The sequence below is a fragment of the Neovison vison genome, chromosome 9 (assembly GCF_020171115.1).
Source record: "Neovison vison isolate M4711 chromosome 9, ASM_NN_V1, whole genome shotgun sequence".
Lineage (NCBI taxonomy): Eukaryota > Metazoa > Chordata > Mammalia > Carnivora > Mustelidae > Neogale > Neogale vison.
The window spans coordinates 85294291-85317165 of NC_058099.1; the positions used below are offsets into that span (position 1 = coordinate 85294291).

The 22875-nt window shown below is 40.4% G+C and overlaps 1 protein-coding gene across 4 annotated transcripts in view; it reads right to left on the reverse strand.

The window, feature by feature from the left end:
- PCSK5 (proprotein convertase subtilisin/kexin type 5) overlaps positions 1-22875 on the reverse strand; it is a 449573-nt gene that overhangs the window by 130956 nt on the left and 295742 nt on the right. For 3 of the 4 annotated variants that reach the window (XM_044265871.1, XM_044265870.1, XM_044265868.1), the window contains exon 20: positions 22755-22870. In XM_044265871.1, the coding sequence (XP_044121806.1) occupies positions 22755-22870 (116 nt within the window). Of the gene's footprint in view, positions 1-17011; positions 19628-22754; positions 22871-22875 lie in introns of those variants that run through there. The other variant, XM_044265869.1, reaches the window with a different exon arrangement.

The following is a 22875-nucleotide window of genomic DNA, read 5'->3' on the forward strand; positions in this document are numbered from 1 at the left end:
CCTGTGTCTTCTTCTAGGAGGTTTATGATTTCTGGTCTTGCGTTTAAGTGTTCAATCCATTTTGAATTTACTTTTGTATATGGTATAAGAAAGTGGTCTAGTTTTATTCTTTTTCATGTAGCTGTCCAGTTTTCCCAACACCATTTGTTAGAGAGACTGTCTTTTTCTCATTATATATGCTTGCTCCCTTTGTCTTTGGTTAATCAGCTGTATTAAGTGTGGATTTCTGGACTTTCAGTTCCATTCCATTGATTTGTGAGTCTGTTTTTGTGCTAATACCATATCGTTTGAGTACTATAACTTTATAGTATAGCTTGAAATCAGGAAGTTTGATCCCTCTGGCATTGTTGTTCTACTTTTTTTTTTTTTTTTAAGATTTTATTTATTTGAGGGATGCCTGAATGGCTCAGTCATTAAGTGTTTGCCTTTGGCTAGGGTTGTGATCCCAGGGTCCTGGGATCAAGCCCTGCTTTGGGCTCCCTGCTTGGTGGGAAGCCTGCTTCTCCCTCTCCTACTCCCCCTGCTGTATACCCTCGCTTGCTGTCTCTTTCTCTCTGTCAAATAAGTAAATAAACTTCTAAAAAAAAAAAAGATTTTGTTTACTTGACAGGAGAGAACATGTACACACGAGTCAGAGTGGCAGGCAGAGGGAGAAGCGGGCCCCCTCTTGGGCAGAGAGCCTTATGCAGGGCTCAATTCCAGGACACTTGGATCATGACCTGAACTGAGGCCAGACATTTAACCTACTGAGCCACCCAGGTGCCCCCTTTGCTTTAAGATTTTATTTATTTGATAGAGAGGGAGAGAGTGTGCACAAGTAGGCAGAGTGGCAGGCAGGGAGAGGAGATCCAGCTTTGTTGTTCTGTCTCAAGATTGCTTTGGCTATTCAGAGTCTTTCATGGTTCCATACAAATTTTAGGATTATTTGTTCTAGTTCTGTGAAAAATGCCATGGGTATTTTGTTAGGGATTGCTTTTAAATCATAGATTGCTTTGGATAGTATCGACATTTTAACAATATTAATTCTTTCAATCCATGAACATGGTATATCCTTTCACTTATTGTGTCTTTCATTAGTGTTTTACAGTTTTCAGAGTATAGGTCTTTTATTCCATAGTTAAATTTATTTTCAGGTATTTTATCTGTTTGATGCAGTTGTAAATGGGATTTTATTCTTTAAGTCTTTATTTTCATTTCAATAAGGTAACATATAGTGTAAATTAGATTGTGGTGTATAATATAGTGATCGAACACTTCCATACAACACCCAGTGCTCATCACACTAGTTCAGTTCTTAATAATGGGATTGTTTTCTTAATTTCTCCTGCTACTTTATTATTACCATTTAGAAATGCGGCAAACTTCTGATTATTAATTTTATATCCTGCAACTTTAGTGAATTTATTTATTAGTTCTTAGAGGTTTTTTTGGTGGAGTCTTTAGGGTTTCCTATATATCCTATTATGTCATTTGCAAATAGTGACTGTTTTACTACTACTTTTCCAATTTGAATGCCTTTAACTTCTTGTCTGATGGCTGTGGCAAGGACTTCTAATACTATATTGAATAAAAGTGGTAAGAGTAAGCATTCTTGTCTTGTTCTTGATCTTAGAGGAACAGCTTTAGCTTTTCACTGTTAAGTATAATGTTAGCTGTGGTTTTATTATATATGGCCTTTTTTGTGTTGAGAAATTGTCCTTCTATATCCACATTGTTTTTATTATGAACAGATGTTGAATTTTACCAATTTCTGTTATTGCATGTGATTTTTATCCTTATTTTCGTTAATGTGTGTGTCATGTTGATTGATTTGTGATATTGAACCATCCTTCCATCCCTGGAACTAATCCTACTTGATCATGGTGTGTGATCCTTTTAATGTATTGTTGAATTCAGTTTGTTAATATTGTGTCGAGAAATGGCTGGGTAGTTTACTCATGTCTGGACAGACTTTGTTACCTGATCAACTGCTGAAAGCCAGTTTGGGGCCCCTATAAACAAATTGCTAATTCACATCTTCAGCCTAATAGCTCTGGTTGATCAGGCTTACAGGCTGGGGATCAGCCTTAGTTAATTTAAAAAAATTTTTAAAGAGCCGCTGACTTGCCTCAGCTCTCTCAGTTAGTGGCCAGCCAAAGACGGATACTCAACTGCCTAATTCCTGGGTGTCCACTATTTAAGAACATGAAGTTTGCAGTAGTGGCTCTCAGTAAATCAAGAGAAAGCTTCTCAAATTCAGTATCCATCTGTGACAGGGCTTCCTAAACTTCGATGTGCTTGCTAATCATCTTGGGATCTTGCAAAAGTGCATATTTTGATTGAGAGGTCTGGTCTAATGGTATTAGTTTTATTTTTTACAATTAAAATGCAATTAATTTTTATAATTTAATTTTTAATTAAATTTTTAAAATTTTAATTTAATTTAATTTTTACAATTAAAAATTATTTTTTATAATTACAATTTTGAAGTTTTAATCAACATAAAATTAGGGGGCACCTGGGTGGTTCAGTGGGTTAAAGCCTCTGCCTTGGGCTCTGGTCATGATCTCAGGGTCCTGGGATCAAGCCCCACGTCGGGCTCTCTGCTCAGCGGGGAGCCTGCTTCCCCCTCTCTCTCTGCCTGCCTCTCTGCCTACTTGTGATCTCTCTGTCAAATAAACAAAATCTTTTAAAAAAACCATAAAATTAGCTTCAGGTATACAATATAATGATTTGATATCTGTATTTATTGCAAAATGATCGCCACAATAAGTCTAGTACCCATCAGCATACAGAGTTACAAAACTTTTGTTTCTTGTGATGAGAACTTTTAAGATGTGCTCTTAGCAACTTTCCAGTGTGCACTAGAGTATTATTAGTTATAGTCCCCATGCTGTACATTACATCCCCTTGACTTATTTTCTAACTGGAAGTTTGTACCTTTTGACCCCCTTCATTTAGTCCACCCCCCACCCCCGGGGAATCACCAATTTGTTCTCCACATCTAAGTGCTCAGTCTCTCTCTCTCTCTCTTTTTGGTTTTCCATATTTAAGTGAGAATATGTAGTATTTGGGGAAGCCTGGATGGCTCAAGTCAGTTGGATGTCTGCCTTTGGCTCAGGTCATAGTCCCAGGATCCTGGGATCAAGCCCTGCATCTGGCTCCCTGCCCAGTGGGGAGCCTGCTTCTCTCTCTGCCTGTTGTTCCCCCTGCTTGTGCATGCGTGCATGTGTGCGCTTGCTCTTTCTGTCAAATTAACAAATAAATTCTTAAAAGAGTATGCAGTATTTGTCTTTTTATATCTGACTTACTTCACTTAGTACAATGCCCTAGAAGTCCACACATGTTGTTACAAATGGCAGGATTTTCTTCTTTTTTATGTTAAATAACATTCCATTGTATATTACACCATGGTTCTTATATCCATTTCATCGATCAGTGGACACTTTGGTGTCTTTCATACCTTGGCTATTTTAAATAATGCTGAAATGAACATGAGGGTGCATATATCTCTTTGAGATAGTGATTTTATTTCTTTTTTAAGATTTTATTTCTTTATTTGACAAAGAGAGATCACAAGTAGGCAGAGAGGCAGGCAGAGAGAGAGGGAGAACCAGGCCCCCCACCGAGTAGAAAGCCCAATGTGGGGCTCCATCCCAGGACCCTGAGATCATGACCGGAGCCAAAGGCAGAGGCTTAACCCACTGAGCCACCCAGGTGACCCATGATTTTATTTCTTTCAGTTATATACCCAGGAATGGAATTGCTGGGTCATAGGATAGTTCTAGTTTTAATTTTTTGAGGCACATCCATACTGTTTTCCATAGTAGCAGCACCAATTTACAGTCCCGCTAACAGTGCGTAGGGATTCCCTTCTCTCTACCTCTTCACCAATACTTGCTATTTCTTGTCTTTCTGATAAGCTATTCCAACAGATGTGAGATTATATCTTCTTGTGGTTCTCATTTGCATTTTCGTGATGATTAGTGATGTTGAGTGCCTTTATTTGTACCTTTTGGCTATCTGTATGTCTTTGGAGATATATCTAATCATGTCCTCTGCCCATTTTGGGGAGAGGAGGGGCAGAGGGAGATAGAGAAACTTAAGTAGGCTCCACACCCCCAGTGTGGAGCCCAATGCAGGGCTCAGTCTCACAACCCTGAGATCATGACCTGAGCCAAAATTAAGAGTTGGACAATTAAATGACCGAGCCGCCCAGGCACCCCCTCTGCCCATTTTTAAATTGGATTTGTGGGTTTTGCTTTTGAGTTATATAAGTTCTTTATACGTTATATATATATTAACTCCTTATCACATATATACTTTATTAACCCCTTATCACATATATAGTTGATAAATATTTTCTCTCATTTAGTACATTGTCTTTTCATTTCGTTGAGGTTTTCTTTGCTGTGCAGATTTTTAATTTGATGTCCCATTTATTTTTTGCTTTTGTTTCCTTTACTTTGGTGTTAGATTAAAAAATCATTGCCCAGACCATTAGCGAGGAGCTTAGCAATTCTTCTTGGAGTTTTATTGTTTTAGGTCTTAAATTCATTAAAATCTTTAATCTATTTTGAGTTTTTTATATGGTGTAAGATAGTGGTCCAGTTTTTTGTTTTTTGTTTTTTTAATGTGGCTACCTCATTTTCCCAACATTATTTATTGAGGGGGACTATCTTTTCACCATTGCATATTCTTTGGCCTCTTGTGAGAATATTATTGATCCTATATGTGTAGGTTTATTTCTGGGTTCCATTGATCCATATATCTGCTTTTTATGGAAATACCATACTGTTTTAATTACTATACTATTTAATTACTATAGTTTTGTATAAATACTATATGGTTTCAAATCAGGGAGCATGATGCCTCCAGCTGTGTTCTTTCTTAGGATTGCTTTGTCTATTTGGGGTCTTTGGTGTTTCCTTAACAATTTTAGGATGGTTTGTTCTAGTTCTGTGTAAAGTGCCAATGGAATTTGATAGGGATTACATTGAATCTATACATTGCTTTGGGTAGCATGGTCAGCTTAACAACATTAATTCTTCCTATTTGTGCCATCTTCAATTTCTTTCATCAATGTCTTATAGTTTTCAGCATATAAGGCTTGGTTGAATTTACTCCTAAGGGTTTTATTCTTTTTGAGGCTGTTATAAATAGGATTGTTTTCTTAATTTTTCCAGCACTTCACTATGAGTGTATAATCAATATATTTATGTATACTGATTTTGTATATCACACGTTACTGAATTTGGCTCTTAGTTCTGAAAGTTTTTTGGCATGGAGTCTTTAGGGTTTTCAGTATATAATATGTCATCTGAAAATAGTGGCAGTTTTACTTCTTTCTTTCCAGTTGAATACATGTTAAGTATTTTTCTTGCCTAATTGCTCTGGCTAGGATTTCCAATACCATGTTGGATAAAAGTGATGAGAGTGGGTATCCTGTCTTATTCCTGATTTTTGAGAAAAAGTTTTCAGCTTTGCAACATTGTATATGATGTTAGCTGAGAGCTTATCATATATGAACTTTATTATGTTGAGGTATCTTCCTTCTATACTCACTTTGTAGAGTTTTTATCAAGAATGCATGTTGAATTTTGTCAAATGCTTTTTATACAGATATTGAGATGATATGATTTTTTGAATTCTTTGTTTTGTTAATGTGGTGAATCACATCAATTGACTTGGAGATGTTAAGTCATACTTGCATCCTTAAAATAAATCCCACTTGATCATGGTGTATGATCCTTTTAATGCGTTGTTGAATTCAGTTTGCTAATAGTTTGTTGAAGATTTTTGCATCTGTAGCCATCAGGGATATTAGCTTGCAAGTTTCTTTTCTATGGATTCCTTGTCTGATTTGTTATCAGCTGGTTTTATAACCCGAGTTTGGAAGTAATCCCTCTTCTGCTTTTGGGAAGAGTTAGAGAAGGATTATTATTAAATCTTTAAACATTTGGTAGAATTCATCTGTGAAGCAGTCTGGTCATTTAGTTTGTTTTGTAGGGAGGTGTTTGAGAACTGATTCACTCTCCGTGCTAGTAATTGGTCTGTTCAGATCTTCTGTTTCATGATTTAATCTTGATAGTTGTATGTTTCTAAGAATTTTTCCATATCTTATAGTTTGCCCAATTTGTTGGTGTATAATTGTTCATAGTAATCTCCTATGATCTTTTGCTCTCCTCCATTATTAGTGTTATCACTATTTCTTATTTTAGGTCTGCTAATTTTTGCTTTATATATTTAAATGCTCTTTTGGGTACACAAATATTTACAAATGTTATATCCTCTTGTTGGATTCACTCCTTTATCATTATGTAGAGGTCTCCTTTGTCTCTTCTTACAGTCTTTTAAAATCCGTTTTCTCTGATATAAATGTAGCAACCCTAGCTTTTTTATGGTGTCTATTTGCATGGAATATGTTTTTTAAGAATATTTTATTTATTTGAGAGAGAGAGAGACAGCATGAGCAGGGATAGGGGTAAGGGGAGAGGAGAGAGAAGCAGGGAGCCCGAAGTAGGGCTCAATCCCAGGACCCGGGGATCATGACCTGAGTAGAAGGCAGATGCTTAACTGACTGAGCCATTCAGGTGCCCCTGGAATATCTTTTTCTATCACTTCACTTTCTGTATGTGTCCTCTTATCTGAAGTGAGTTTCTTGTAGGTAGCATAGAGTTTGTCTTGTTTTCTTCTCCACTCAGTCACTCTCTGACTTTTGATTGGAGAAATTAGTCTGTATATATTTAGAGTAATTGTATATGCATTGACATTTTGTTGTTTTCTGACTCTTCTGTAATTCTTCTGTTCTTTTCTTCTCTTGCTCTTTTCTTGTATGATTTGATAATTTTCTGTAGTAGTATGCTTAGGTCCTTTTCTGTCTTTTGTGTTTATATTATAAATGTTTGATTTCATGAAGCTTATATATAATAACATATATTTATAATACTGTATTTTAAACTGACAGAAACTTAAGTTTAAACATCCTAAACTCTATATTCTATCTCCGTCCCTCCCATGATTTGTTTTTGATGTCACAATTTTTTTTTTATTTGACAGACATCACAAGTAGGCAGAGAGGCAGGCAGAGAGAGAGGGGGAAGCAGACTCTCTGTTGAGCAGAGAGCGCAATGCGGGGCTCGATCCCAGGACCCTGGGATCATGACCCGCGTGGAAGGCAGAGGCTTTAACCCACTGAGCCACCCAGGAGCCCTGATGTCACAATTTAGATATTTTTATCTTGTGTATCCCTTAAGTGATTATTTTTGTTATAGTTGTCTTTTTTTTTTTTTACTACTTTTGTCTTTTAACCTTCATCCTAGATTTATAAGTGATTAATACACCATCTTTGTGACACTAGATTATTCTAAATTTTACCATATATTTATCTTTACCAATGAGATTTATACTTTTATAGGTTTTTCTGTTTCTAATTAATGCCCTTTATTTTCAGTTTAATAAAGTCCCTTTAACATTTCTTTTAAGATCAATTTAGTGCTGAGACACTTCTTTAGGTTTTTCTTATCCAGAAAACTCTTTATTGCTTTTTAAATTGTGAAAACATTGCTGGGTGGAGTATTTTTGGTTGGAAGGTTTTTTGTTTTGTTTTTTAAAGATTTTATTTATTTATTTGACAGAGCTCACGAGCATGCTGAGAGGGAATCAGAGGAGTGAGGAAGCAGGCTCCCTGCTGAGCAGAGAGGTCGATGTAGGTCTTGATCCCAGGACCCTGAGATCATGACCTGAGCCGAAGGCAGAGGCTTTAACCCACTGAGCCTCCCAGGCGCCCCTTGGTTGGAAGTTTTATTTTCTTCCAGTACTCCGAATTTATTATGCCACTCTGTTCTGCTGAAAAATCTGCTGATGGTCTTATGAGATTCCCTGGCATGTCCCTTGTTTTTCTCTTGCTGTTTTTAAGATTCTTACCTTCCCTTTACGTTTGACTCATTAATTGTAATGCATCTCAGTGTGGATCTCTTTGAGTTCATCTTATTTGAAACTCTCTAAGCTTCCTAGATCTGGATGTCTGTTTCCTTCTTCAGATTAGGGATGTTTTCAGCCACTTTTTTTTTTGGGAAATATGTTTTTTGGCTCTTGCTCGCTCTCTTCTTCTGGGAGTCCTGTGATGCAAATGTTGGTCTGTTTGATGGTGTCCTATGAGTTCCTTAAGCTAGCCTCACTTTTTTAGTGTGTTTTTCATTTTGCTGCTTTAATTGAATGAGTTCCACTGCCCTTTGAGATCACTGATTGTTTCTCCTGCTTCATCTTCTGCTTTAGAGTCTGCTGTTGAAAACTTCTGTTGCATTTTTTAGTTCAGTTATTATATTCCTTAGCTCTGTGACTTCCTTTTTGGTAATCTCATATATTTACTGAAGATCTCACTGTGTTCATCCATTCTTCCAGTTTGGGAACTATTGTTTTGAACTCTATTATCAGTTAAATCACTTATCTCCATTTTGTTAGGGATTTTTTCTGAAATTTTATCCTATTCTTTTTTTAAATTTTTTTAAAAAATTTATTTATTTATTTATTTGACAGAGAGAGAGATCACAAGTAGGCAGAGAGGCAGGCAGAGAGAGAGACAGAGAGAGAGAGAGAGGAGGAAGCAGGCTCTCCGCTGAGCAGAGAGCCCAATGTGGGACTCAATCCTAGGACCCCGAGACCATGACCCGAGCCGAAGGCAGAGGCTTAACCCACTGAGCCACCCAGGTACTCCTTATCCTATTCTTTAATTGGGAATGTACTCCTCTGTTTTTTCATTGACTTGACTTTGCATGCTAGTTTCTCTGCGTAAGATAAAGCAGTCACCTCTCCTATTCTTGAAGAAGTGGTCTTGTGTAGCAGATGAAACTTATCATTCAAGTCTGCCCTAGATTTTTGCTGTTTCTCAAACCTTTGTGATGGTCCAAACAGCCTATTTTATAGGCTGTTTTTATATATAAACAGACTCTTAATTAGAAACTAAGCCTCAGTTGTTGAGGGTGTGCCAATAGCTGTCAGGATCCCAAAGGGGAGAATCTCAGTCAGCACATATTGATTGAAAGTCAGACCCTCAGGCAGCAACTTTTAAATTATGCAAATATATACAGTCTTTTGAGAATGTAAGAGTAAGTGCCACTGGCTACCAGAGCCACATGATCTAGAGGTATCCCCTGGGCAGCAGTTATAAAAATCAGGGCACCAGACGAGTGTACAGATTCCTTTCCAGGAGATACCAGCCATCTGAAGCAAGGCAGAGGGAGAATGCAAAGATGACATCCACTAGCCTCTGTCCCAGGAGTGCATCTAAGTAGGTCCCTAAATGTGTGACAAACCAGAAACCTGCCCCTCAGACCTCAGCTATGAAGATACACAAATATGTACGAGTTTTTGATTGCTGCTATGACAAGTGACCATTTTGTCATGGCTTAACACAACACCATTTATTATCTCTCAGTTCTGTAGGGCAGCAGTCTGGGCACAGCTGCTCAACTCCTTCCCTGCTCTGGTTTTACAAGGTTGGAAACAAGGTGTCATAGGTGGCATTCTTTCTGGGAGCTCTGGGAATGTGTCTGCTCTGAGTTCATTCGTGTCAGTGTCAGTGGCAGAATTTAGGACTGAGATCCCTGTTTCCTTGCCACCCACTGGCTGGGAATTAACTCTCCATTTCCAGAAGCTGCATGTATTTCTTATCTTATGGCTTCCTTCCTGCATCTTCAAAGCCAGTGACTGTAGGTCACTTCCTTCTCACATCTTGAATCAAATTCTTTCCTCTGCCTTCTTGGCTTCCCTTGACTGTATCCCTCTGACTGACTTTACCTTAGGCCCTCACGGATAATTCAGGATAATTTCCTTATTATAAAGTTAGTTGATAGTCACCTTTAATTCCAGCTGCAAAGTACCTTCATAGCAGTGAATAACAAGCGGACAGGAATCTTGGGGGGGGGGGACACCTCAGAGCCCTGCTACCATTCTAGCCAACTCACAGCTTCTGTTGCAGTGTATGCCTTTGGTGGCAAGGTCCCAAATCATTAGCTTTATTGAGTGTGTGCCTGAGATGTTACATGTGTTTTAGGGCCAGCGACAGAATCTCCATGAAATCTCCTGGGATTTCCCTTTCCTATTGAATAGAAGGGTTGGAACAGCTCACAGGGTAGGGATGAATATGGGAAAAACTGAGGTATGGACACATGGAGAGCTACACTGATGTAATTCAAGATTAGAACTTGGTTGTCTCAGTTTCTGGGCCAGGACGGTTGCGTCCCTGTCATTTACTCAATTATTCTCCTATTTATTCATTCATTGGCTTATTCATCTGTTGACCAAAGAGGTATCAAACACCTACCCTATGCTAGACATTTTGCTAGCTTTATGCTCTATGAGGCATTTACAGACGTTGCCCTCATGGAACAAACTTTGTAGTGAGCATTACATACATCAAGCAGATGCTCCTACAATAAGGAGGTATGTGTAATTGATAGGAAAGAAAAGTAGAGGCTTCCATGAGAGCTTATAATGAGGAGATCTTCAGAAGATGAAGAAGTGACCTTTTAAATTGAGGCCCAAATACGTAAGTACTAGCCTAGTACTTACTATGTAAGTACTAGTATAGATGATTAGGAATGGGCTACCATTGAAGTGGGGGGAATGGCATGTGGGAAAGATCGGAGCCACGAAGCAGAATAGAAAAACAAGGGAAAGTGAGTGTGGCTGGAAAATACAATGGGAGGGAGGGAATGGCAGGAGATTTAGAGAAGTCGGGTAGCTCAGATTGACCACGGACTTGATGGCCATAGGAAGGTATTTCTTCTTTATCTAAGGTGGAATGGGAAGCCATGGGAGGGTTTTAAGCAGTAGAGCCTTGTGTGAACTTCGTATTTTTAAAAAGGGCACTCTGGCTGCTCTGTGGAATAGATTAGAAGAAAGTAGGAACATGGGGGAGTATAGACACAGGGGGTGCATTAGATGAAGCTAGAAAGGAAGTTTTGCAATAGTCCGGGTAAGAAGTAGCTTCGCCTCGAAGTAGCTTGATTAGGTTGGGGGCAGTAAAAGTGAAAGGAGAAAATGAATCTGAACCATATTTTGGAGGGAGAGTTGTCTTGCTGATGGGACAGATGGGGGAGCTGCGAGAGATGGTCGAGATGATTCCCGGTTTCCATCATGTTTGTGGCTCTTCTCATTGACACAGGTCAGTTACAGATCATCTTCTTACACATAACAGAAAGTTCACATTTTCTGAATAGTTTAGGTGCTATGATAACAGTTAAGATTCAGGTGGCAAGAAAGTCTTGTGTAATACCACCTGGAAGGAATTTGTTTTACCAAATTTGTCGAAGGAGCTCAGGGAATTTGTATTATGTGATGATTTCAACGTTGTCTTGTTTTACTCTGTTCCCCATATCTCCATTCTATTTCTTTGTCATTTCATCTGGGACTAGAAAATGCTAATGATGGCTTCCCAGACAGAGAAAAATTAGCATGAAAGGAGACTGCATGTCCTCATTTCTTAACAGCCACTGCCTCATTTCCCTTAGGTCCAGTCTAATTTCTTTTGCCCACATGGCCCATTGGTCGCTAGTAATTCTCATCATGATATTGATATCCACTCCCGACTTGGCTCACACAAAATGCTGTGTGGCCATGTGTGTAGTCTTGGGTAGAATGTTGCTCTGTTCATAGGAGACAGCAGGGGGTCCTGAATCAGACATCCCCAGTGAAAATAAATAATCCTCATGTAAGCTTCATGGTCATAACCTGAAGGAAGGTTTGACAGACATCTTCTTTGGCTCTTGTACTTTTCCTGGAGTCTCTGATGTTGGATTGTCTGGGTTTGAATTAATCCCAGATCTTCCATTTATCAATGGGATGCCTTAGGCATTGACCTCCTCCTGCTTTCCCACTTGTAAAAAGAGAAGAAAATCAGGCTATTGGTAGGAATTGGTGGAATAACCCATTCAAAGCAAACAGCACAGAACTTAGCACATAGGACGCACTCTGTATGTGGGGGTTATTGTTGTTATCTTCATCATTAGGGAAGAAAGGTGCCAGCACACTGCTCTCTTCCCTTTTGCTCTTCTACCTGCAGTCAAGGAGGGGCCTTAACCCCTGCCTTGCAGTATGTGTAATATGGGCTTAGTTTTTTCCTCTGGCATTCTTGACAAGGAGGTAATTTAGAGGGAAAAGTTCTTTGTTTTTGTTTTGTTTTTTTCTTAGAATGAGAAGAGGATTCTGAGCAGACCCTTATCCCCAAATATAGTCTTACAAACCATAACAAATTTCTTGATCTGACCATGGACGTCACAGTGAAAAGAGGCTATAGGCTGCCTCCTCTCATGTGAGCTATTCTGACAGCTGAGCTCTGCTTAGCTCCCTGTCCCTTTATTACCTGGCTCAGTGTAGCTAGTCCTCTGGGGACTGAAGCAAATATGATCTCCTTAGCATTTTGTCTGAACGAATGTTCTCCAAGTATGTTGGCAGGAGGCCATGAGTTGACGGGATGGGGTCCTTGAGTAAGTCATTTAGCCTCTCTGGAAAGAGGGGTGATGACTCTGTCAAGGATCCAGAAGGAGGGCAATAACCCATCCACGGCTTTTGTAAGTTGACCTCTGTGATCTTTCTATCCCCACCCTCCTGCTGCCTACCCTGCCTACCTGTTGCCCTGCCCCCAGACCCTTTTAATGGTTTTGTGTCCTTGAACCAGTTCTCTGGCCAGCGAATCCTTCTTCAACATCCTCACCTTCATTGACTTACAAATTCCTGCTTATCTTCCAAGACTCGGGTCAAATGTCATTTCTCACTTAAGCCTTTTTATTCATTCAATCTGCAGACATTTATCAAGCAAGGCACTGTGTTACACATACCGGCTAGGGCTGCAAATACGACAGACAAAGCCCCAGCTTTCACGGTGCTGACGTCTTAGTGGGAGAGGCTGCAAGTACACAAGTAAATGAACCACAGAATGTCATGTTGTGATAAGTGCTATGGAAAGACCAGAAAAGGTGGGCAGGGGGAGCTGCTTTCCAAGGGAGCCATTTTTAACTAAGACCTGCTGGGTGAGAAGAAACCAGCCCAGTGAAGGGCAGGGGTCTTCATGCACAAACATGTTAGTTTTGTTGGAAGAACAGAAAAGTTGTTATGGCTGGAACAGATTAGCAAGGGAGAAGAGGTACGAGAAGAGATGAGAAAGATCTCGAGTAAGGAGCTCAGATTTGATCCTGAGCAAATTGGAAGAAAGGGGAGAACTCAGATTTTGTGTTGGTGATAGCGCTGCTGGCTCTGTGCAGAGGGGCTGGGACAGGACAGAAAAAGAAAGGAGGGGAAAGGAGCAGGAAGCCCAGTTGGGAGGCTTCTGCAGTAGTCCTAGAGGGAGAGGTTGACCCAGAATGGCAACTGTGGGCCATTGAGAGATTTATGGCGAAGGTGCGGTTATTGGGGCTCTACTAACAGATTGGATTTGGGGGCAAAAAAAAAAAAAAAAAAAGACTTACTAGGTTTTGGATTTGAGCAACTGTTGTAATAATGGGTTGTAATGCCATTTGTGCGGTGGGAGACATTTGGAGATAATAATATTTGGGAGATTGAGCAGTCTGAAGTCTGCTTTGGACATGTTAATTTTGAGATGCCTGTTAGCTATCTGAAGGGGAATGTCCCATAGCTATTTGGAACTACAGGTAGAAATCTGAGGGAAGTGAGCAGGAATATATATATATATATATATGTATATATATATATATATACATATATATATATATATATATAAAAAATATGTGTATATAGAATTCCCCACCCCCAGCATGAATAGTGAATTTTTACCTCCTTTGCAGGGTTATATTAAGATCCCAACAGTTCCTAGGTTCTCCTGCCTCTGTAGGTCCTGTATCATGTCATACATATTAAAATTCACCTTTATCCTACATTAAGTTTAATTCTATGTGGTTCCTCAAGAGCTGAGTTGCAACTGACTAGTTTGACATGTTGCATTTAGTAGACCTTTAGTTAAAACCTCATCTGCTTTTGCACATTTCAGAGGTAACTGTATTTTTAATGGAGCATGCTATTTTTGGAAGCCCTTAGAAACTTCTCATGCAAGGGTAGGGAACATTTAGCACTTAATTGGGAAAGTGAGCTTGCTCGACTAGACGGCCCCCATGATATTTTTATGCCCTTTTAAAGGCACTTAAATAGCTTCCTATTACCATGATGTGTTTTTGGGTCTGTGCCCCCCATTAGGCTATCAGCTTGTAGAGGGCAAGAAGGACCTCATAGCTTGTATATGACAGGTACTTCCTGTTCTTGGAAGCAATTAAGCTGAGCTCATAAAGAGGAAAAAGCCAAGTCAGGGGAGCCAGTGGGTCTTCTACCTGTAGTCAAGAAAGGGCTCTTAACCCCTGCCTCGCAGTATATGTAATATGGACGTAGTGTTTTCCTCTGGCATTCTTGGCAAGGAGGCAGCTCTGTGCAGGTTGATGTGGGATCCATTCCCAACCACACCCTTCACTAGCTGTGAATCTTGCATCAGGAAGTTAATCTCCATTGGCTTCTGAGTGTCTTTGGGCCAAATCAAAGCAATTTCAGTAAAACTCCATCTGCCTTAAAATATTAGATTCTTAAAATCATGTATTCATTCCAAAAATAATAATAATAAAAAAAGATCATACACTTTAGGCCCCAGGAAATGTTTCTGGGAATTTTTCAAAGCGGGGATGCAACATATCTTTTGTTGCCTGATCCCTGGCTTTGAAAAGGCAACAATTGGGCCCTCAGATTTGTCTCAGGTGGAGGGAAGATCTTGTGAGAAAATGAGTCAGAAAGAAGACAAACATCCCTCTAAGTTCTTTGCAGTTAGAGTGGAAAGCAGCTGCTGGCATTTCCAGGTCCCAGACTGGCCCTCTGAGACTCGGTGATGCTGCCCAATGCATCCTTCTTGCCCACGAGTTGACTCTGGGCCAGATGTCCGCCTCCCATGAGGAGGAGACATGACAGTATGCGTCACAGCCCCGCTTCTAGTGCCCAGCAGCTCCCATGAGCCACAGCTACATTCAGTCCCGCTTGGCTGTGCCCTTCTAAAGTTGTCAGTGGCTCTGGAGTATCCTACCGAGAACTTTGGATTTTATGGATTTGCCACAAAAATAACATTTGGACATGGCAGTCAGCCAGAAGCAGGTTATTGCTTTGTGTCTTTGACGTATACTGATTTGGGGCCCAGGGCCCAGTTGCCGCTGGCCTTCACGTTCCCTCTACCATTCTGGGTTAGAGGGTGGCAGGAGGAGGGAGGGTTGCGCTAGGCAGGCCGTAGTGTAACGTTGCCTCCACTTTTCTCCAAATGCATCAGGCTGCCGTCTGTCATTTCTCTTGGCGTGAAGCTGAAGGGTGACAGGAAAAGAGTTAAGGATACATGCCTACTTCTACTTTCACTACCTGAAATTCGCTTGCACACAACTGGCAGGTTCCTCATAATGAAGGGTAGAGTGTTGAGTGGCAAATGGTGAGTCCGATAGAAGAGCTCAGCAGCATGATGGGAAGCCCCCAACGCTGGGGTGAAAAGCGAGGCAGGTCTGATCCATCCGTGGTGGACACTGGTGGTTGGACACTGGTGACTGGCAGGGTCTGCCGTGGGTATGGGGGCTGAGGATGGGCACGCTACTTATTTTTTGGAAAGCGTGGAAATGTACATCTTTCCTGACTAATCCGTTGGATGTTGAGTCACTGTTCTTCGTAGCAATTAGATTAAACCATTAAGACAGTTGACTTGCTTCCCTGAACCCTCTCTTCCGTAGGAAGTTCACTAGTGATGTTCCTCCTGCTTTCGTCCCATCTCCTTAGTCAGGCCTTGGCTGCCTAGCTCCAGAACCCAGTCCCATCTCCTTAGTCAGGTCTTGGCTGCCTAGCTCCAGAACCCGTCCTAGGTCCACTTACCTTACGAAACTTGCCTTGACCAGTTCAGTTCAAAGGAATTTCTGCCACCTGAACCTGACAAGTTAGTGTCCCATTCATCTCAGACTTAGAATTCACGAATGTTAATGGTCTTACTGCTAAGCTTTGTTTTTATTGTTCTGTCTGGCTGTGTAATCCCAGTCAACCTATTTCAAGCCCATCTGCCTCAGCTTTTCGGTTTGTAAACAGAAGGTAGTGATAGTTTGCAAACTGAGCATATTTTACTTTAGAGTTTTTGTGAGAATTAAGAGAATTTACATCAGTATGCGTATACTCTATATTCCCTCTTTGTGCTGTACATAGTAAGAGTTCAGTACAATGAGTCCCCGCCGCCCATCCTCATAATGCGATTTCATGACAGCAGGGGCTCTCTCCCCCATCTTGTAGCCCTAGATCTCTAAACCTCTTTGGAGTTCAATTTCCATGTCGCTTGCACTGATATCTCATTTCTCTTCCCAAAAGGCAGGGCACTGAACCTTCAGAGCTAGTGCCTGCTTCACAGGCAGGGTTCGCAAAGATCTGTAATCCACGATGGGTCTTTGCCAACTACACAGTCCCACGCCATGGCACGGACTGGAGATCTTAGACCAAGTTAGCTTCGACGCAGCTGGGGCTACACCACTGTCAGTTTCACACAGGATATCAGCAAATTGAACAAAGTCTTTTCCCCTTTCAACAGCTTTCATGCTCCACCCCCACCACCTCATGCACAGTCCCTTGGTCCCCACCTCTCCAGACACCCACTAGTGAGTGTGCAGCGGTCCATATCCTGGGGGAAGCGCAGGCCAAGAGCCCAGATGGCCCAGATCCTGGGGCTGGCTTCTGTAGGATCTGCTAACCAGTGTGCCAAGCTTTTAGAGATCTTTCTCTCCACTTGCTTTCTAAAAATGGGAGATAACCTTCACTCAGGACCAAGTCTAACCTCTTCCTTTCTTAGACTGCTCTTACTTTGTCTCTCCTTTTCCACTGCGTCCTCTGCTCACCCCTGCCTTTCCAACTTTATTTAGATGCTCCATTCCCTTCCATCCTTTCCTTCGTATTCGGCTTCTGTGTGAAAACAGAAGGTTCTCCTTCTCTTACCCTTTCAGAGATGTTTACACATGGGTAGGAACAGATCAGATAAACAGGAACTTAGGTTAATTTAATAGAAAAAATAAAATATGGAATAACATTGATTTTGGCCAGTATCAATTACAACCATTCTACTATATTTTACAAAAAAACAACTGAACATTTTACACATGTACAGTATTTTTCAGTAAAAGTGGATTTGGATTTAACAGTGGATCACTAATTAAGAATAAAAAAGACAAAAGAAAACAGAAGATAGGACTTTTGTCTCCAGAAGGTTAGAGCATTTGTTAAGTCTCCAAACTTTGTACTATCCATTACATATATCTCATTATGAATATATATATTTATACATAATATATAACATTAACTTAAACTTTGAAAGCATTATGTCCTAGTTAATAACGAGGCAGTAACACACTAGTAGTTAACCCAGTATTTCCATGATGTGCGCCTGCATGGTCGGTGGGAATGGAACACACATTGGTGGACCTCAGTGAATTTGGCTGACATTGTTGATGGTTATTTGTCTAAGAACACAGACATCATTTTTTATCTTTCCTATCGTAGTAACTTTGTGCCTCATCTAGAACGGGCTGGTTCAATCAAATGGATTCCTTTGCAGGCAAATCTGGTCTTGCCATCTGCTTGACTTTGCTTTCGGCTTGCGCTTAGATTTGTCCATTTAGAGACTGTGACTTGAAGTGTGAGACTCTATCTGCCATCCCCTGGATTAACTTACTTTCTTCAGGTCAGAAGGACCTGCAGTGTTAGGAAAATGAAAGTTGCTCAGCAAAATCAATGGAGTCCCTACTGATGAATCATTCTGTGACTCAGTGTTACTATATTGCTATTAGGGAGGGTCATTAGACTCAAATTATTCACCTTAGATTAGACTTTAACTTTGATGCCTAGGAATGAATATTTTCAAGGTAGGCTTTTCCCTAGCTTGTTGTTTGGGTGGGGATCTCAGCATCCACTTCCCAGCTTCTTCCCCCAATAATTCCTGTTGATATCATCCCTGTTCTCAGCTGTGAAGCCAGTGACATCTGGGAAGTGAGGCTCTCACAGCATCAAGCCTGCAAGATGGCTGGTCACTCCCAAAGAAAATGAGGTCACCAATGGAGTTTTGATAGGAAAAGTGAAGAAAACTGATATGAGTCTATCCTTCCCTAAACAGAGAAACTCAGAATCGGTAAAAAGATCAGGCATCATTTCTAACCACTGATCCAAAATAGTTTTCACATAATTCAGTCTGCTAGATTCCAGGATGTACTTAAGAGTTGTAGAAAACCGGTGAGGATATTTCCAAGAAAACAGACGATCTCATTGACATCCAGTGGACAGATGTATCATAGCACGGTCATAGAGGGACAGAGGAATGGGAAGGAACAGAACCAGAAGGGTACAATCATGCCACCCATCTTCAATTTCCAGTTTTATTTTATGAAAATGACAAAATGATAAAACTTCTAATAAGCACCATTGAAAAACGTTGCCCGGCCGACTTGGGCACGAGCTTAAATATTATTTAAATAATTCCATTTCTTAAAAAATACAGGACCTTTTAGAAACTTGACTCCAGGAAGAAATTTCCCGCATCATATCCAAAATGCTTCCCATCACAACAAATGGAATTTCTGATGGACTTAAAAAAAAAAAAATGCTATGGGGATAATGGCCATATAGCACCAGGAGATTGTGCAGGGTCTACAAAGTGAACACTCCAGATTTCAGGGGAGCTGGATGAGGCCCAGCTATTTTGTGTAATTTTGCATTGTGTCCATCACCAATCTGACTATGCGGAGTGATCCCATTTGACCAGCTGTGTGTAAAATAACCCAATCTGCAAAGCCAAGGCCAATAGCAGCAAGTCTATCTGATGAAACCAGTGCAGCAGACTTCTCAAGTGAGTATAATGCCAAAACCAGCACGTAATGCATGAAGTAAATTATGTGTGGAAAGGATCAATGTTCAACTGTGAAAAACTAAGACAAACGACATTGAATACAACTCTGAGGGATGTTCTTAATGCCCTTAGGTCCGCTTTGCTGTCATTTCCCCCAATGGTGGACTCAAGCATGAAAAATGACAGATGTAAGAGCTTTCTCTTTGATTTTGATCTATGTCTGCTCTTGTGATGTTTTTGGAAGGTATTTTTAGGTGTCTCAAAGGGGAAACAAGCAAGTAAATGCAAAGGGAAAAAAAAAAATGGACCTTCAAAACCAGGGCAGGAAATCAAATCATTACTTTAACGTCAAATTTTGGCATCAAATGCTTTGGTCATACAATACTGTCTCTGTGGTTCTGGCTGTTTAGCACTAAACACCCAGGTATAAAAGGTAGGCTTGTTGTAGGTTTATTTTTTTTTTTCCATTTAAGTTCTGACAAAACAGTTCACCATCTCCCTGCACAAATTTGAGAGAGAGAGAAAAAGAGAGCGAAAAAGAGAGAGGTGGCTTGCTTTTTTTTTTTCTTTTTTTTTCTTTTTAATAATAATATGGAGTAATCTATAAGTCTACAGGAACAGAGAAATCTAAGATGGCCGCTCAGCCTTGGAATGTACATGTTTTGCAGCAAAGTTGTTGAAGAACCTTCCTCTGGCACAGATTGTTCTTTCTCACTAGCATACAGAAGCCTCCTTCGGCCCAGGACTCTTCCGTTGCTTTTCCAGGAAGTCAGCAAGACAGAGGGGGAGGTGAGGACGAGGGCAGCATGATGTACACGTGGAAGAAGGTTTTGATCGGCCAGAGAGGCAGATGGGGGATTGCAAGAGATCATTGAGGAGCAGTCAACAAGGAGGAAATTGGGTCCACGCAAAGTGATTTCAGTCAACAGCATTGTTTTTCAAGGAGAGAGATTGCGGTCCAGTGGTGAATGTGATTGGTGTCCATTTATAAAAGGAAAAAAAAAAAAAAGGATTCGAAAAAAAGAATAAATTAGAAATCAATAACAATATAAGCAAGGAATTTGTCTTCTCAGAATTACCTAGAGCAGAGAGTATACAGTCATTTATACTATATTTCATTGAGTCCAAGACACTGGATTTAAGATGCACCATTATTTTACGTACTATCGAGAAAAGAACGTGCTTCATGCATCTTACTACATGGTGACCCAAGAGCCTCCTCATTTAGAATATTAATGTTATGCTTATGGAAATATTAGTTAAATATTCGTTTTATGACAGGCTGTTTTGTTGCTGTGCTTATAAAGAAACTCTTCCTTTGATTATTAAACAATTATTTGAAACTATTCCAAACTATAGTTCAGTTCAACACAAGTAGTAGTAACCATGTACCTAAGTCCGTGACAAAGTCACAGGCAAGGACAGCTGTGTCACATCAACCTAGCAGACAAAAGTGGCTGCAAGCTGCCATAAATTATAAGATGCATCTGATTTCAGGGATGTTAAAATGTTAAGAAAAAAAAAGTATGTCTTAGAATCATTGAAATATGACAGTTGAAAGAGAATAAATCACAAACTCATAAATGCAATTGCTACGTGATTTGAAAAGCCTGGTGAGCCATCGGTGATTTTGTGATTTAGCTGACCGAAAATGGGCTCATTACAAGAGACGGTTCTTCATTTTCTACTCTTTCCCACAATCCCGAACGCACCCCTTCTACTGGCGTGCCATCTGGCATAACTTATCCCAGGTTTAGCATGGTTGAGAGAAGGCAGTTAAAGCATCACAGACGTGGCCATGCCTGGCAGCGTGCTGTGGATGAAAATTCAAGTGTCTGTGGATCTTTTGAGTCCAGAAAATCTTCCTATTTCCTGTCACCAACTTCAAAATTCTGGTCAGATCCAGGTATGGTACCATGTTTTTAAGTAAAAAGTGATACTTTTTACTTAAAGTAAAGTGCCATCACCCCAACCCTGTATCCCTGCGCTGTGTGGTGAGATCACAGAGCCTGAGTGGGTCTGGCCTGTCCCTGCTGGATTAATCCTATGGCCAAGAAGCCATGAAGACACAAAGTCACCTATAATGCTCTGTGGAAATGAGCCCGTTGATGATGCTCTAACACGTCTCCTCACGTGCCGCGTTCTTTCGGATGTCTTTTTGAAATTCCTCATAGGAAGTTTTAGAATGACCATACAAGGTCAATGGTATTAGCCGCCTCATTTTTGCAGGCGAGGGAAGCGAGGCCCAGAGAAGTTTATCACTTGCCCAAGACCTGGAGCCCAGAAAGGAATGACCGTATTCTGACTCTTGAATCCATACTCTCCCAACTACAGCACTGTTCTACCTCTTGTAAAATTTCTAGAAGAGGGCCCATTCAAAGGAAGGCGGAGAATAAAACAAGGGAAATGCCCTTGTCCGGGAAGACTATTCCAAGTACAGAGTTTTTTATTATTCTATTTTCAAACAATCTGAAGGTACTTAAAAATAACAGTGGTTCAAAATGATGCCTTTCTAGGTCACTGAGATGTGTGTCTGCATAAAGTCCAGACTCAAATTTTAGGGCCCCCTCTATGTGAATTATACCGAGACTCAAAGTTCACAGAATGTTAAAGTTGGAATAATTTAGCTTCATTCAGGAAGCTGAGGCTAGAAAACTGAGAGAACTTGGCATTTGTTGGGTTGTCAGGGGGAATGGAGTAAGCCAGAGATTCCCAAATCTGGCTGCACATCAGAAACACTTGAGAAGTTTCTAAAAATATCCATACTTAGATAGCACCCTCAGACCAATTTCCCAGGAATCTTCAGGAAAGGTGTGTGGTCCTGGCATTTTTAGTTGAGAACCACATATGCAAAGAAAAAAAAAATGGACCAACACTTAGAAGTCTTAAGTTCTACATTGGGTCTATCATTAATTCCTTGCCTCTCAGGTTGAATAAAAGATTCAGGTACCATTTGATTATAATTTACTTGTCAAAAATTTAATCCAAAAAGGAGTGGCAATAAACTGGCATCTTCACATGATAGAATTTTATGCTGTAATTAAAAATGAAGGTTCTGAGGACTTTTTAAACATAGGATGATGTTTATGTCTAACACTTAGTACAAAAAGCAGGATACAAACCTCCATGTACATGGTATTTTAAAACATCTGGTCAAAAGTACATATGGTGAGACATACATGAAAAAGCTAATTAGAAAATATTGCCTATTATATTCCAAGGATATAGCATTGTGGAAAAGGTAAATCTATGGAGACAGTAAAAAAAATTAGTAGGTTCTGGGGTGGGTGGATGGGAGGGAGGGAAAGGCGGAGCACATAGGCTTTTTAGGGCCGTGAAAGTGTCCTGTATGATTATTACAGTGGTGGATATGTATCCTTCTTCATTTGTCCAAACTCATAGAATGTACATCACCAAGAGGGAACCTTGATGTGAACCATGAGCTTTGGGTGATAATGGGGTGTCAGTGAAGGTTCACTGATTACAACAAATGTAACTAGTCTGGTGTAGGACGCTAATAGTGGGGGAGGGTGTGTGTGTGTGTGTGCTGCAGGGGGTCAGCTGGCATATAGAGGAGATCTCTGTACTTGCTGCTCAATTTTGCTGTGACCCCTAAAACTCTAAAGTTAAACCCACAAAGTTTGCTAATTAAACAAGCAAAACAAACATAACTAGGGCCATCTTGGCCAGTGGAACTAAGGTGACTTCTTTTAATTAAAAAAAAATAAACCCAAACCAAAACCCACCGAGGGTATGAATTCAAGATGAATGAATGCCAGCAAGACATTGGGCACATTCTAGCTGACTCATGCTTGAGAGTTTATGTGGAAATATACTGGATCTCAACAGAAAACGAGGCTGGAAAGGAACAGTCTGTACTCACCGTCCTTGCAGATGGCTCCCATCTGACACGTCCCTAAGTCTAAGAGATACCCGCTGAGGCAGCTCGTACAGTTCTTGAAGCCCGGACCGTTGCATGTCAGGCAGCTAGCATCACATCTAGG